Genomic DNA, 13,456 nt, shown 5'->3' on the forward strand with positions numbered 1-13,456 from the left:
ATATCAAACAATAAGATACTTTTTTCAAAAGAAAAGGAAGTGATAAAAGCCAGTTCTTGATTACGCGTGAGAGTATGTCAGCACAAGCACTAGAGAGGCAAATTTGAATTTCCAAGGCCTGAAACAAAGCATACAGTTCTTTCCTTGTTAATTAAACAACAGAATTCCCTAAAGAAAAGACAGGTTAAGGATATTTGCTTTCCTGAACTCCCACAGAAGTTGCATGGGAAATTTAAGACAGTATGGCTTCATCCCAACCCCTTGGCCCCTTTTCCCGAGAACTGTAGTTTAACAAATTATTTCAAGAATCTGAATCTTGAGATTTAATTTAATTTCTGTTCTTTTGTAGTACTGAGGACTGAACTTGAAGCCCCGTGCGTGCCACAGAGTTTATTTAGATATAAACTTATCACAGGACTTGAAAAATTGAGACACAATGACAACAGGGATCCTCTCTGCAGAGGGAGGGGAAGCCCGAGTGTTCCCCCAGTGGTCACATGGGCTGTACCAGTGACCTGGTGTTAAAGCCACAAGGGCAAGCACTAGGAAAAGCCTCAAACAGAGGAGCAGTTCCCCAACTTTTCCCAAACTCTCTGAGCTAGCTCTGCACTCACGGAGAGCCGCAGGAACACTAGCTTCTGCTCGGCTCTTCCCACGCTTCCCCTAATGCCCACAGTTACACCTCAGAGATAACAATCAAAACCAGCAGCTGGAGCCTGGAAGAGGCTCAGCAGCTAAGGCACTGCTACACTCCCAGAGGACCCCTGTCAAGTGGCAGGACCCAAATGACAGTTCACAGCCAGCTCTAGCTATCGCCCCTCTTCAGGCCTACATGGGCACTGCATGCATGTGGTACACAGCATTCAGGCAAACAACCATGCATATAAAATAAAAATAAGTAAGTCCAAAGAATAAAAAAAAAGAAAGAACATCCCAGAAACTATCCTTGGTACAGTGCTGTAAACCGCACAGACCTAACTCAAATCCCACACCTTTCCAACAGTGGTCTTTCTCTACCAGGGGTTCTTACCGCTGCCCTACTTCCCTCTGGTGGGCTGTGTAGAAAACTCTTTCTTGATTTACACACTTCTGATTCAAACTTTTCAAAGGAAACTTAAAAGCATCCGTTACTGAGCAAGCAATACTATGGTTTCGTGTACAAACGGCTCTTGTGAATATTTACTGGTTAGTGTGTGAATTATTTACTGGTTAGTGTGTGCATGGTCGGGGGTGGCTGGGGTTTTTACCACTAACCAAGACACTTAATCAAAATATCCCAAGGAACAAGACAAAAATTCCTGAGAAAAACAAAAAATGTCTTAAATCACTTTTTAGAAAACAGGAGAGTTATGGGAAAAACAGATTCTTCTAGAATGTCAAATATTCAGGGCTGACTTGACCACACAGCAAGGTCAAGTGGCTGGAATTTGTAATTTCTATGTAATCCACAGATACCAAGAAGTCAGTAAGGATGGAAGAGACTTGCTCCTGGTGATATTTCTTCAGCTGACTCTCCTGTCAAAGGTTCTAGTTCGTTTCATGACAAGCACAGACATTTAAAAGCCTGTTTTTACCCCTGGCTGCTAAGGCAGACACACGGGCTGTCATGCAGGCACTTTCTGATCACTCTGCTCTGTTCTCTTCCCTGTTAAAAACAGTCTGAGTGGGAATATGTACCCCACTGGAGAAAGGGGGGATGTATTCATGAGACAGCTAAGCTAAAGAAGCACAGGGCAGGGAGGGCTAATGAGATAGCAGACAGCTCTGGTTGGAATCCAGTCCTGTCCCAGTGTGGTACTCAGTGTCCCCTTTCCCAGTGCCTCGGCCTCACTGGCACGAAGACCGGATGACGTGTGGATTCAGGGACAAAGCGCCAATGACGTGACGGCTGGTCCATTCACACAGAAAGGAAGGGCACTGCCCAACAAAGGTGTTTAATAAGAAATGTTTAAGGTGAAGCAGGCTTCCAAAGTCAAGAGGAAAGCCCTGGTAATCAGGAAAATTAACTTACAAAGGGATTATCTTCCATAACAAGGCTAGGAATACAAAATGCACATCTACCACGCCATTTGCTGCAAGGCCAAACACAGACAGGGTGACCGTCAGCTTGCCATCTTTGCTTCTCTATGAAATCTACATGTACTCAGAGACAGGCTGCCTCAAGGGCTGTAGCTCTCTTGCTCATCCTTCCACCCCAAAGAAAACAGTGCTCAAAAGGGGGCTATTGAATATGGAAAGAAGTGGAGACCAAGGACTCCACAGTCTTAGGGTGCTGAGAGTCTGTGGAGGGGAAACCCCAGTGAATAAAGTAAAGGCACCTATGACAAGTCACATTCTTAGGGGCAGGCTATGGACCGTGATGCCTGCATTACTCTGTGCTCCCAGACTGAAGCTTATGATGGCCAATGGGAAATACTCCACCCCTCCAGGGAAACGGCCTCGGGCATGTCTGGGGGGGACCAGCGAGGTGGGGAGGCCTGCATGGTGCTATCCTAGACTGTGTGCATGCAGAGGAAGCTGAGCCTCACCAAATGTTTACCGCTCTCTGCTTTCTGATTGGATACGATTATGACCAGCTGCTTCGAGGTCCTGCTGCCTCGATTCCCTACTACGCTGCGCTCACTGCACCTTTAAACTGTAAGCCAGAACACACCCTTCCCTTACATCGGCAACAGGAAAGAAAATGAGGCAGGAGACCCGCTCAAATGGCTGAAATATCTTTTTCTGTGTTTCTAGCTCAGTTCAACAGCTGGTGTATATATGAATTTCCTGTCTGGGTGTCAGTTCTGAGCTGCTTTCCCACAAAAGTGGGATTCAAATACATCTTTCATGAAGAACTGGGAGAGCTTCCTGCTGGCTCTAGGTCACCTGTCCAGTGTGCTGGAAAACAGTATGGAAGATACCACTACTGGGGAGAAGAGCAGAGAAGAATCTGGTTTGGCTTTTACATGTTATAACCTCCTAGAAAAGATAAAATCACCTGGTGTGTGTGTGTTTATGAATCTGTGTATATGTGTAGATGTGCCCACTCTCTGTGTGTGTCAGTGTGTGCAGTATGTGGTGTGTGTGTGTGCATGTGTGTGTATGTGTATAGGGGACAGGCCAACATCAGGTGCCTTCCCCTGAGACAAAGTTTTTCACTGAAGGTGGAGCTCACCAGTTTGGCCACTGGTTGCACCACAAGCTCTCTGAAACCCACCCGTATCTAGCCTATCCACCCCAGTGCTGGGGTTCCAGAAAGTATTATAGCACCTACGTGTTATACGCTGCAGGGATCTGAACTCATGTCTCCATATCTGAGTGGTAAGCACTGCTCCAAGGGAGCCCTCTCCCAGTCCACAGAGGATTCTTTCTCCTTGTGATCCTCCCCTACAGCTTTCAGGGAACACCGGCCTTTGGGAGTGGTGTCCAGATAGTCACCTACCTGTAGTCTGCAGCAATACTGGGCAGCAGGCAACAGATTCTGGATCTCAAAGCAGGTGTCTGGACCATGGTAAATGAGTTCTAAGGATTCTTCATCTTCACCCCATTCCAGCCTGTACTCAGAGATGTCAGCACCAGGGCTCTCCGGGCTCTGCAGGGCACACGTTTGTTAGTCATCTCACTGAGAGGAAGCGGGACAGCATGCCCAGGGTCATCCAACACACGCAAAGGGAAGGGTGGCACTCAGTTTCCTCTCAGTTCTGACCACTTCCACAACTGGAAGTGATACACCCAATTGTCAACTTTGTGTGTGGCTGAAGGCAGAAGCAACAAAAACTGATGGACAGCGCGTGCGTGACTCACCTCCCACCCCACCAAGACGCTTCCATCCGGCGTGAAGGAGATGCAGGGAGCTCTGCACTGCCCAGGGGGCCCCGTGGCGGTGGTGATCTCTGACACGTCGGAGTAGGGGCCGTACTGAAAGAGAAGAATACATGTCTCTGTACGTGAGCATGGAAATCTTATAATTGAAGAAAAGGCCAACAGCATCCACAGTACAATTCAATAAAAATATCACCCAATGTTATTTGTTCTGGCTGCTGGCATCCCCTCTCCCTTTTGAGACAAGAGTTTGCCATGTAGCCTCAGTTAGTCTTGAACCCACGAAGCTCCTGCCTCAGCCTCTGGAATGGGAGATTTACAAGCATTCCCACCATGCCCGCTAGTTACTTGTATTCTCTGTTTTGAAAAGCAACACTGGGCTGGAGAGATGGCTCAGTGGTTAAGAGCACTGCCTCCTCTTCTAAAGGTCCTGAGTTCAATTCCCTGCAACCACATGGTGGCTCACAACTATCTGTAATGAGGTCTGGTGCCCTCTTCTGGCCTGAAGGCATACACACAGACAGAAAACTATATACATAATAATAATGAAAAGCAACACTGCTGTAAAGTATTTTCAGAATGGCCCTGGGTCTCATGTGACATGACTTTTCTTTATATTGTCAATGACCTGCACATATTGTCAATTAGCCTTTCTTCTCTTTTTAAATAAATTCTGCCAATTAATGAAATGCGACAATTCTCACAGAGCTCAGCGGTACACAACCCCGAGGCTTTGGGAGCCATGGGCATCAGCTCATTCTTCGCATTTCTGCCCTTCCCTGATACCCTTTGTGGGCCACCTACTCCCCATTTCCAAGCCCATCAGTCTATCACTTCACAGAGACAAAAGGACAGTTCCTCTGTGGATCTGTATAGACACACATTCTCTCAGCTTCTGACCCCCAACACCAGATGCATGAGACAGGAGGAGGAGGCAGAGACTTGTGGAGTTTTCAGAGGAATCAAATAAAAACCATTAAGCTGCCCCCTCAGGCCCCACCCCCTTTGTCTAGAGAACTAAGCTACTGAAGGCACAGACAATATGTTATAATGCTTTCTGGGGTGCGTATACATTCATGTGTGTACAGTACCTGTGTGTACGTGTGGAGGATGGGAGGCAACCTCTGCTTCTACCTTGTTTTCTAAGGCAGGACTGGACCTCACTAAGTAGGCTAGGCTGGCTGCAGCAAGCCCCAGGTATCCTCCCGTTCTACCTTCTCAGTGTTGAGAGCACAGGCATGCTCCCCCACGCCTAGCTTTCTAAAATGGAGGGTTTGGGCTTGAACTCAGCATCTGCAAATGCTCTCCTGACTTTGCCTAATTCCCTTAGAGAACTTTCACTGAGGGAAGCAGAACCTTTGTAGTGCCAGGCCTGTAGGAAGTTGTGACAACATTGCTTCTCAAATAGGATCTTACTATATACAGTGTAGCGGCCGTCGGCAGGGGGCACACACCCCTGAGGAACTTGAGGGGGCTGAGGAGGTACGTGTACTCTGGTTATGGGGGTAACCGCACACTCACCCCTCCGTCATTCAGAGCCCGCACTCGGAAGCGATACACAGTCCCAGGAAGCAGATTGCCGACTGTGCACTCCAGCTCGGGCCCATGGTACACCTCGGAAGCGACATCCTCAGGCTCTGTCATCTCCACGCTGTACTCGGAGACCTCGCAGCCACTCTCAGATGCAGGGACGTCTGAGGATGTAAAAATGGTGTTTCATCTTTGAGCACTGTTTCTGGATTTCTATTTTTTTTAAGTTTGTTTTATTTTTACGGTTGGGGGGGGGCCTGCACGTATGCGCATGCACTGTGTGTGGATGGTGCAGAGGCCAGGAGAGGGCAGTGAAGCCTCTGAAACTGGAGCTGTGTGTGGCGGTGAGACTATGTGGGTGCCGGGAACTGAGTCTGGGTCCCCTGCTATAGCAGCAAGTGCTGTCTCAGCCACTGGACCATTTCCTCAGCCTGAACTCTTTGGATTTCAGATGACTGAGTTACATTTGATTTTTTATCAATATTTTCCAAAATATGGAGGTGGTGCGTCCTTGAGTTTCTGTTCCAAGAGGAGCCTCCCAAACAAAGAAATGAAAAGCTCCTGAACAATCCCAGCCATCCAAAGCAGGTGCGTTTAAACAGGTTTGGTCATAGTAAAAAGAATCCAGGAATAATGAGCACTAGGAAAAGCATCACACTTCAATAAAGGAGAGGGAAAAAGGGAGAGAAGGAAAAATCTAATGTCAGACGTCATGCCAAGTCTAAGGGACCCCACACTGTCTGCCAGCGCTCTACACATTACACTGGCAGTGTGCATAAGCGCTGCTGGCACACTGGAGTGAACGCTGTGGAGAACCAGGACCACCGAGGAACCTTTGAGCCATTTCTGGTTTAATCTCTACATTTTACACGTTTCCTTCACAGGCTGAACAATCCCTGCACAAGGCAGGCTATTCTGGGATTTCCTCTAGAAATGTGACCTCTGAAAGGTGGAGTAGCAACAGTGTGTGCAGCACCCCAGGAATGGGAGCATGAGCGAAAAGGTGTGGGGTGAGGGGAACCCGCCGTGCAGGTTACGGAGAGCACAGCTATGCTAGCAGGGGCACAGCTTAAGAAGGAAACCCTGGAGCCGAGTGACAAAGCACCGTGTCTTTACTTCCCACTGTCCTGGTCGATGCCCACACGCAGGTTTATACACTCACCCCACTCTAAGTGGACTTCTTTGTGCTTTGGTCTACCCAAAACCCTCGGCGGTCGGCACTGACCTGGCGCAAGGCTTAGTGTGCGAACGGGGAGACTTTCAGAACACTGTGGGAGAAACACCGGAGAGACCATTGCTTAGTTACTGTGAACTGCTCATACCTTACCTACCAGGCTAAGTCTATCCCACAACTGTAAATGGGACCAAAAAGAAATTACACACTAGATGTGTGTGCCTGTCATGTATCAAACTCTTTAGGAGGGTCTACGCCTGTCTACATGTGTGGTGGGCTCTCAAGGCATACAGTGCCGGTTATAACAAGAGCAGCTCCCTCTGACGTCACATGACTAGGATGGAGAAGCGTCCGCCCTAAGCACACTTATTTTCCTTTACGTCAACACTAGAAGGACCCTTCATGAGGATGCGGGAGAACACACACAGCAACTGGATAAATGAAGAATGGCTCCTTAAATGGACAGCCAGTCACAGAAATGGCAGATGAGGGTCAACGGGAACACTTGTCCACCAATCCTGACTTTCACGGTAGTTCTGCAAATGCTAAAATAACTAGGCCTCCCTTTGGTAGGATCTGGCTGTGACAGGCTGGTGTTAAAAAAGCTCACCATCTTACAAGAATCAAAGAAACAGGGCACAGCCAGGCAGCTCCAGTTCCTTCCAGAGCAGTGACGGATGGGAAGTGGACTCTGTGCCATCAAGTAACACATATGCTGCTCTGCAGAGCCCTCACGTGGCGGATGCCCCGATGCTCTACAGCTAGGGTCTGGATACACTCCAACAGAGACTTTCCGGGCAATCCCGCACGGGGGAAGGGTGTTCTGACTGGGCTTTTGGAACTGCTATGCTACGCATGCGTGCATGTGTGCGTGTGAGTGTGTGTAAAATTCAGGAACATGTTAGACAGGGCAAGCCTTATATTCAATAATCAATCTGCTACCGGGTGACTAGGTCATCTCTCTTTCTCATCACATGGTTTCAAATCATCTACGGTGAAAACACTTTGAACACAGTGCCTATTTTCATGAGTCTCAACACCACACCCACACAAGCATTCGCTGGGTTGTATGGAACCTCTGAGCACTGTGTGTGGCAGAAACCGAGTCTCCTGACAGGCCACCTGGTTGGTCTGCATTCATACAGACAGAGACGAGACATGGGAAATTAACCAACAATATTGCTTTTACAACAGCCTCCCAGCAGGTGGCAGTAAAGGACCTGCACGGCTCTGCAGTAAAGGAACTGCCACGTCCGTCCGGCCCGTCACACACTGATTGACCAACCTGACTGTGCCCACCGGTGCTGATGCAGCAGACCCGCAGTCTGTACAAAGTGCCTGGCTTCAAGTGGGTAAAGACATACTCCATAGCAGAGCCGCTGTAGGCCACTTCCCACTGACCAGCTGTGAAAGGAGACGCGTGTAAGTTAGAAACAGCATCTGCGGCAGAACACCAAGCGGCTTCCACAGAAGCCCAGCACCACCTGGCACCAATATACACACGACCATTTTTTATGGCCACAGAGATGTTGCTGATCATGAGGTTGGGATGTGGGAAGCCATATGCCATGGGCGTTAGCACAGGAGGCGGGTACTAAGACAGTGTTGAGCAGCTGTGAATGCCATGGTGAGGCGGCCACAGGACCAGCTATGCAGGTGCTGCCCAAAGGTGCTTCAGTCGGGACAACTGCACCTTTACAGACCAGGGCTTCCGAGAAGGCTGCTGTGCTCAAGGAGCCCAGGCAGGAAGATGAGCCCAACGCTGAGGAGTCAGAGGTGGAGCACTTGGAGTGACTCAGGTTGTCTCAGTGGTGCTGAGACTGAAGGGAGCAGATGGGGTGGCTGGGGGGTGTCCCCAGGCTGGTGCCCCTTGGGGAAAGCACCTAGAAGCAATCCCGCCACTGCCTGCTTCAACATCAGGCTGCAGGGATGTCTGCTCTCGTGTGGTTTCCAGCTGGGCGGTCTACACAGCCCTGGGATCCACTAGCTATTTCAGGGGAAATACGCTCGCCCTGTTCTACGGTGTTTTATACAGTCATGTCCACAAATTCCTTCAGCTGGCTATTACGGTAGACTTTATCCCTCCCTACCTTGTGGTCCTGGGTCTTATTATGTCAGTGTTAGGACAAAGCTCCGTGGGAACTCAGAATTTAGACAGCGGTGCTTGAGTTACGGGCGGACAGCCTACACTGAGGAACAGCTGGGACAAGGAGACATGGAAAGTTCTATTAATTACTCCCATGCACGGCCAGCTGCCGGTGCTAAGGTAAAATAACGCCCACTCTTGCACTGACTCAGCACCCGAGGGAGCTGGATGATGGGAAGCCGACTTACACTTTCTCCATAAGCACCTGGGAGACACCGACTTCTCTCCCAGTCTTAATGTAAACACTAAGTGTGCTCTTTCGTGCAGAAACAGATTTCGTGTTAAGAACAGCTGTGCCCATCTTCTGGAATTCTCCTATTTTCAGCTTAGTACTTGACAGGCTTTAGAAAAGACAGCAACGAAGCAGCTCCAGATGGGTGTGGTGCACAGACCGAAAGCAGAGTCCCTTGTTCCCAGGGACCTGGGTCCTCTCTTTGGTCACAGGCACACACACTTTAAACAAATACTGATCACAGCAGCCTTACTGGGAAAGTGAGGCTAGGTTTTAGAGTTTTGACAACTATATCTTTGTCTATTGAAGTCCAATGAGTTTTATTAGAAAGAAAGGCAAGAGCATTTTCAGGGCTCTAAAGATTTTCCTCTGGCACTGTCCCTCTTAAATTATGACTTCTGTGTGTGGTGGGGGTGCACGCTCATGTTCATGTATGTCAGCGCGCATGGGGGTGCTCACAGGACAACCTTGTGGAGTTAGAACACAGTTCCAGGGACTGAACTCAGGTCACTAGACGAGGCGGCAAGCCCCATGGCTGCATTTTAATCCTTGTAGTGAGGCTGCTGATGGGAGTTCTAACTCCAAGGTCACAGTGGAGACCAATTACTATCAAAGTCTGACACCCATCACTGGCCACACTATGACGTGGCTGCCACTGGACATGGCAGGGTGCCAGGGGGACCATTTCTGACCCTCCGCCCACAATTTCTAGAAGTGTGGCAGCTTAGGTGAGGAAGAGCTTATTTCCCCTGTGGCTTATAAAATTGACACAGAGAATAGAAAACAAAACAACCCAGCATGCCAAAGATGGGCACTTCAAGCACAGCGAACTGTGGCGTCTGAAAACTGGGATGTACTCAGGGATACATTCTGAGGTAGAGGGTTTGCTGCAGTACTTGAAGAAAAAACTAACTCAAGATCAAACTCTAGTGAGAGGGAGGGGAGGGTATATATATCATATATCATAGATAGATGGTAGATTGACAGACAGGTAGGTAGGTAGATAGATAGATAGATAGATAGATAGATAGATAGATAGATAGATAGATAGATAGATAGATAGATAGATAAAGGCTGCCTACTGCTGCTATAGAAAGGGTCTGATCACATCAGGACAAGAATTCAAGGGTGTGAATGCACTGTATTAAAGTTCCCAAAGTGTCACCTTCAGAAGTTCCATCTGTGATCTCCAGCAGGTACTTCAGGATTTCTGAGCCGCCACTGTCCTTTGGAGCATCTGGAGAGTGGGCAAACAGCATCAGTGAGGAGAGGCCAGGACGGAACTGGTAAACATCATCACAGAGAACCAAAGAATCTACTGCTACGTGCCCTTCCGTCTGGACTGCACCAAAAGGCACAATTCCTTATGATCATGACCCCTGCCCCTTTAATTTTTTTTCCTTAAGACAGCATCTCATACTTCAGGCTGGTCCCAAAGTTTCGGCAATCCTCCTGCCTCGGCACCCCACCCGATTATCATGAGATTACAGGTGTGAGTGCCCCACTTCCCACACTGGCTCCTCAGTGTCAAGAAGCTGTGACTTTTATCAGGCTTCTATTTAAGGTCGCTGAAATGCAGAACGGAGTGTAAGATTTAGCGTTTATTTAGTGAGACACGCGCAAAACCAGGCAAGCGGAATGGCTTCCAGAACTACGAGTTTACTCTGGAGAATCTGGAGGTGACTCCGAGATTTGGTGACTTTTATGTAAAGTTGAAATGTTTAGATGTTTATTGTGTTTTATTATTTTTACTTCATATATTTTACGAGCAAGCAGATATTTCTGAAAAATGAGAAGGGGAGAGAAAAGAAAACTGCACTGACAACATAAATAAAATTTGGAATGGAATAAGTTCACTCTGCCACACTTTCTCCCAAATCAACTTTCTATCCTCACCCTGGGGCCTGCATCAACATGTATCTGGCAGCATGGGAGGAGGGCTCCGTCAGTCACCAGAGTCCTCTACGTAGCCCTGGGTAAATGGACACAGACCCTGCCTGCAAGCGTTTGGTTTTTGAGTATGGAAACGCAAGGCAGAAGAATTTTGCCAAACTGTGAAGAATTCAATTCATGTCTGGCAGCAGCCGGCCACCTCTACATCCCTGGTCATGGGGGAGACTTTGCAAGGCCTGGGCTTTCCTCACACGGACTGAGGAAGCTCACTTTCCCAGATCGTTGCACTACTCAGAGATTTCCATGGAGACAAACCCAGCATAGAGCTGAGGAGAAGGAGGGAGCGCGCAGAGGGACAGGATCCCTGGAGGAAGGACCCACAAGCAGCCCCAAGTCCCTCACCTGCTCTTGACCATACTTGTCCTCCGGGCAGAGGGCCTCAGAGTTCTTTGATAACTCAAGACAGCACACTTGACCTTGGGTGCAGTGATGGCCTGTGTTCTAAACTGCACCCCTCTACAGGACCTTCAGAACTCTATCTTTTTCTGTTTGCCTTTCACCTGCTATTTGTACATATCCTTACATGACGTTAGTGCAAAGCCGTTTCACATGTAACCACAAATGTATCAACCACACAGTAAGGAATATGCACGTCCCTGAAGTGACCCACACAGCAGAGATGAACTTCACTGTCCTCCCAGGCTGTGTCTCAGCCCTAAGGGAGAAGATCCTGAAGCTCAGCCTGGAGGCTACAGAACAAACAACACAAACTTTTCCTATTTCATTGCGGCACTTTACATGTTAAAAGTTACATATCTAAATTTGAAATCCAATCTCAGTATTAATTTGAAAATAGTATTCCTATTAAATTTCTAAGGTGAGTCATTAAAGAATGAATTATCTAATTATGAATCCTCAGATTCAAATCAACAATGCATTTATAAAGAGAGGAAAACTGTAATATAAGAAAATTATGAAATAAATGAGACACTCTTAAAATTGTTCATTTAAGTAGTCCACCAAAGTCTGGCCATACATTAAAATCCCATGGCCTCCTCCAGTCCTCAGGATGCTTCTCATACGTGTGTAACATGATGCTCCCACACATAATACTGTGTGCTTTTGTTTGTCACTACGGAAATTAAGATGAGTCAAAAAGGAAAAGCAGCAGCAGAGGCAGAAAACGTACCCCACTTGACACTGAAGCCATGCGATGTGACTGGCCCTTTAATGAGCGGCCTGGTAGGAGGTCCAGGTCGGTCAGGACTGGTCGTACAAACCAGGACTTCACTTGGGCAGCTTCTCCCTTCCATGTTAGAAGCAGTCAGCTGTAACACGGCCAAGAGAAGAGCAGGACACATAAGTTACAGGCTCCAGCAATGTCGACAGTGACTCTGAGACAGCAAGGCCAGACATGGTGACAGATGCCCAGCCACGCAGCCACCCACCCAGCCAGCCACCCACATACCCACCCAGCCACACAGCCACCCATCCACCTTCCCACCCATCCACCTTCCCACCCATCCACCTACCCACCCATCCACCTACCCACCCATCACCCAGCCACCCAGCCACCTAGCCACCCACCCAGCCAGTGCTTGCTTTCTTCAGACTGTCAATGTATTTGTCATCATTCATTTTTCTGATATTTGGTTATTAACAATTAAAACTAAAACTATCTAAGGATATTTGTATATCCTTACAGGAAGAAATGTAAGCCTAGGGTAGTGGTGCATGCCCATGATCCTAGCATGTGGGAGGTTGAAACCATTTTAGGCTATGTAGGCAGTTCCAGGCAATTCTGAAATAGAGTAAGGCCACGTTTCAATAAAGGAGGGGGAAGAGGAGGCTGCAGTGGAAGTATATATGAAATCAGAATGTTTCCACCTATGTCGTGCTGTTGGGTGAAAAGAAAACACGGGCAAGTCAGACAAAAACTTTACTTATGGAAGAGTCAGGCAGTGCCATCTGGTGGAGAAGAGCAGCAGTACAGCTACGATCTGGGAGCCAACACTGGTATTTTTTAGCATACCAAAAACAATTATATTCCTCAAATAGTCAGTCTCAACACTCCGCTTGATAATCTGACAAATACTGGGGTGACGACATGCCAAATTAAATTACTGTGCCCTAAAATTAGAGATGTGAGGGTGGGGAACCCTCAGGGCACACAAGGAAAAGAATGCACACGAGTGCCGTGCACAGGACAGACAGAGGAGCTGTGGGACAGGAGGACACACTGCATGAGCAACGCAAAGCAGCTTCACGTTGCGGCTCTAACACAGGTCCCCGCGGTAACGTTAGCAGTGCCTCTTTATGGGTCCGTGGCTCTCCACCTATGGGTCAAACGATACTTGCACAGGGGTCGCCTATCAGATATCCTGCATATTAGGCATTTACATTATGATTCATAATAGTAGCAGGATTACAGCTATTAAGTAACAATAAAAGTAATTGTATGGTTGGAGGTCACCACCACATGAGGAGCTCTATTAAAAGGGAGAACCTCTGGGCTAAGCTGAGGAAGGAGTGGGAAATGGGAGAGAAGACTAAAACGGGAGGGATGGTCAGAGGGCAGAGCATGCCATCACAGCACAGGAAGGAGGGCATGGCCAGTGAGGGCGGGCACACAGAGTCAGGAGTCTCCAGTGAGGGTAGAGACACAGTGTCAGGAGTC

General features: G+C 48.1%; 1 protein-coding gene across 3 annotated transcripts in view; it reads right to left on the reverse strand.

The window, feature by feature from the left end:
- Fndc3b (fibronectin type III domain containing 3B) overlaps positions 1 to 13,456 on the reverse strand; it is a 291,701-nt gene that overhangs the window by 31,546 nt on the left and 246,699 nt on the right. For all 3 annotated transcript variants that reach the window (XM_005343904.2, XM_026782781.1, XM_013347920.2), the window contains exons 15-21: positions 11,969 to 12,107; positions 10,052 to 10,123; positions 7,794 to 7,912; positions 6,497 to 6,602; positions 5,326 to 5,498; positions 3,787 to 3,900; positions 3,425 to 3,574 (exon numbers count right to left, since the gene is read on the reverse strand). In XM_005343904.2, the coding sequence (XP_005343961.1) occupies positions 3,425 to 3,574; positions 3,787 to 3,900; positions 5,326 to 5,498; positions 6,497 to 6,602; positions 7,794 to 7,912; positions 10,052 to 10,123; positions 11,969 to 12,107 (873 nt within the window). The remainder of the gene's footprint in view (positions 1 to 3,424; positions 3,575 to 3,786; positions 3,901 to 5,325; positions 5,499 to 6,496; positions 6,603 to 7,793; positions 7,913 to 10,051; positions 10,124 to 11,968; positions 12,108 to 13,456) is intronic.

The sequence above is a fragment of the Microtus ochrogaster genome, chromosome 1, assembly GCF_000317375.1.
Source record: "Microtus ochrogaster isolate Prairie Vole_2 chromosome 1, MicOch1.0, whole genome shotgun sequence".
NCBI classification, from domain to species: Eukaryota; Metazoa; Chordata; class Mammalia; order Rodentia; family Cricetidae; genus Microtus; species Microtus ochrogaster.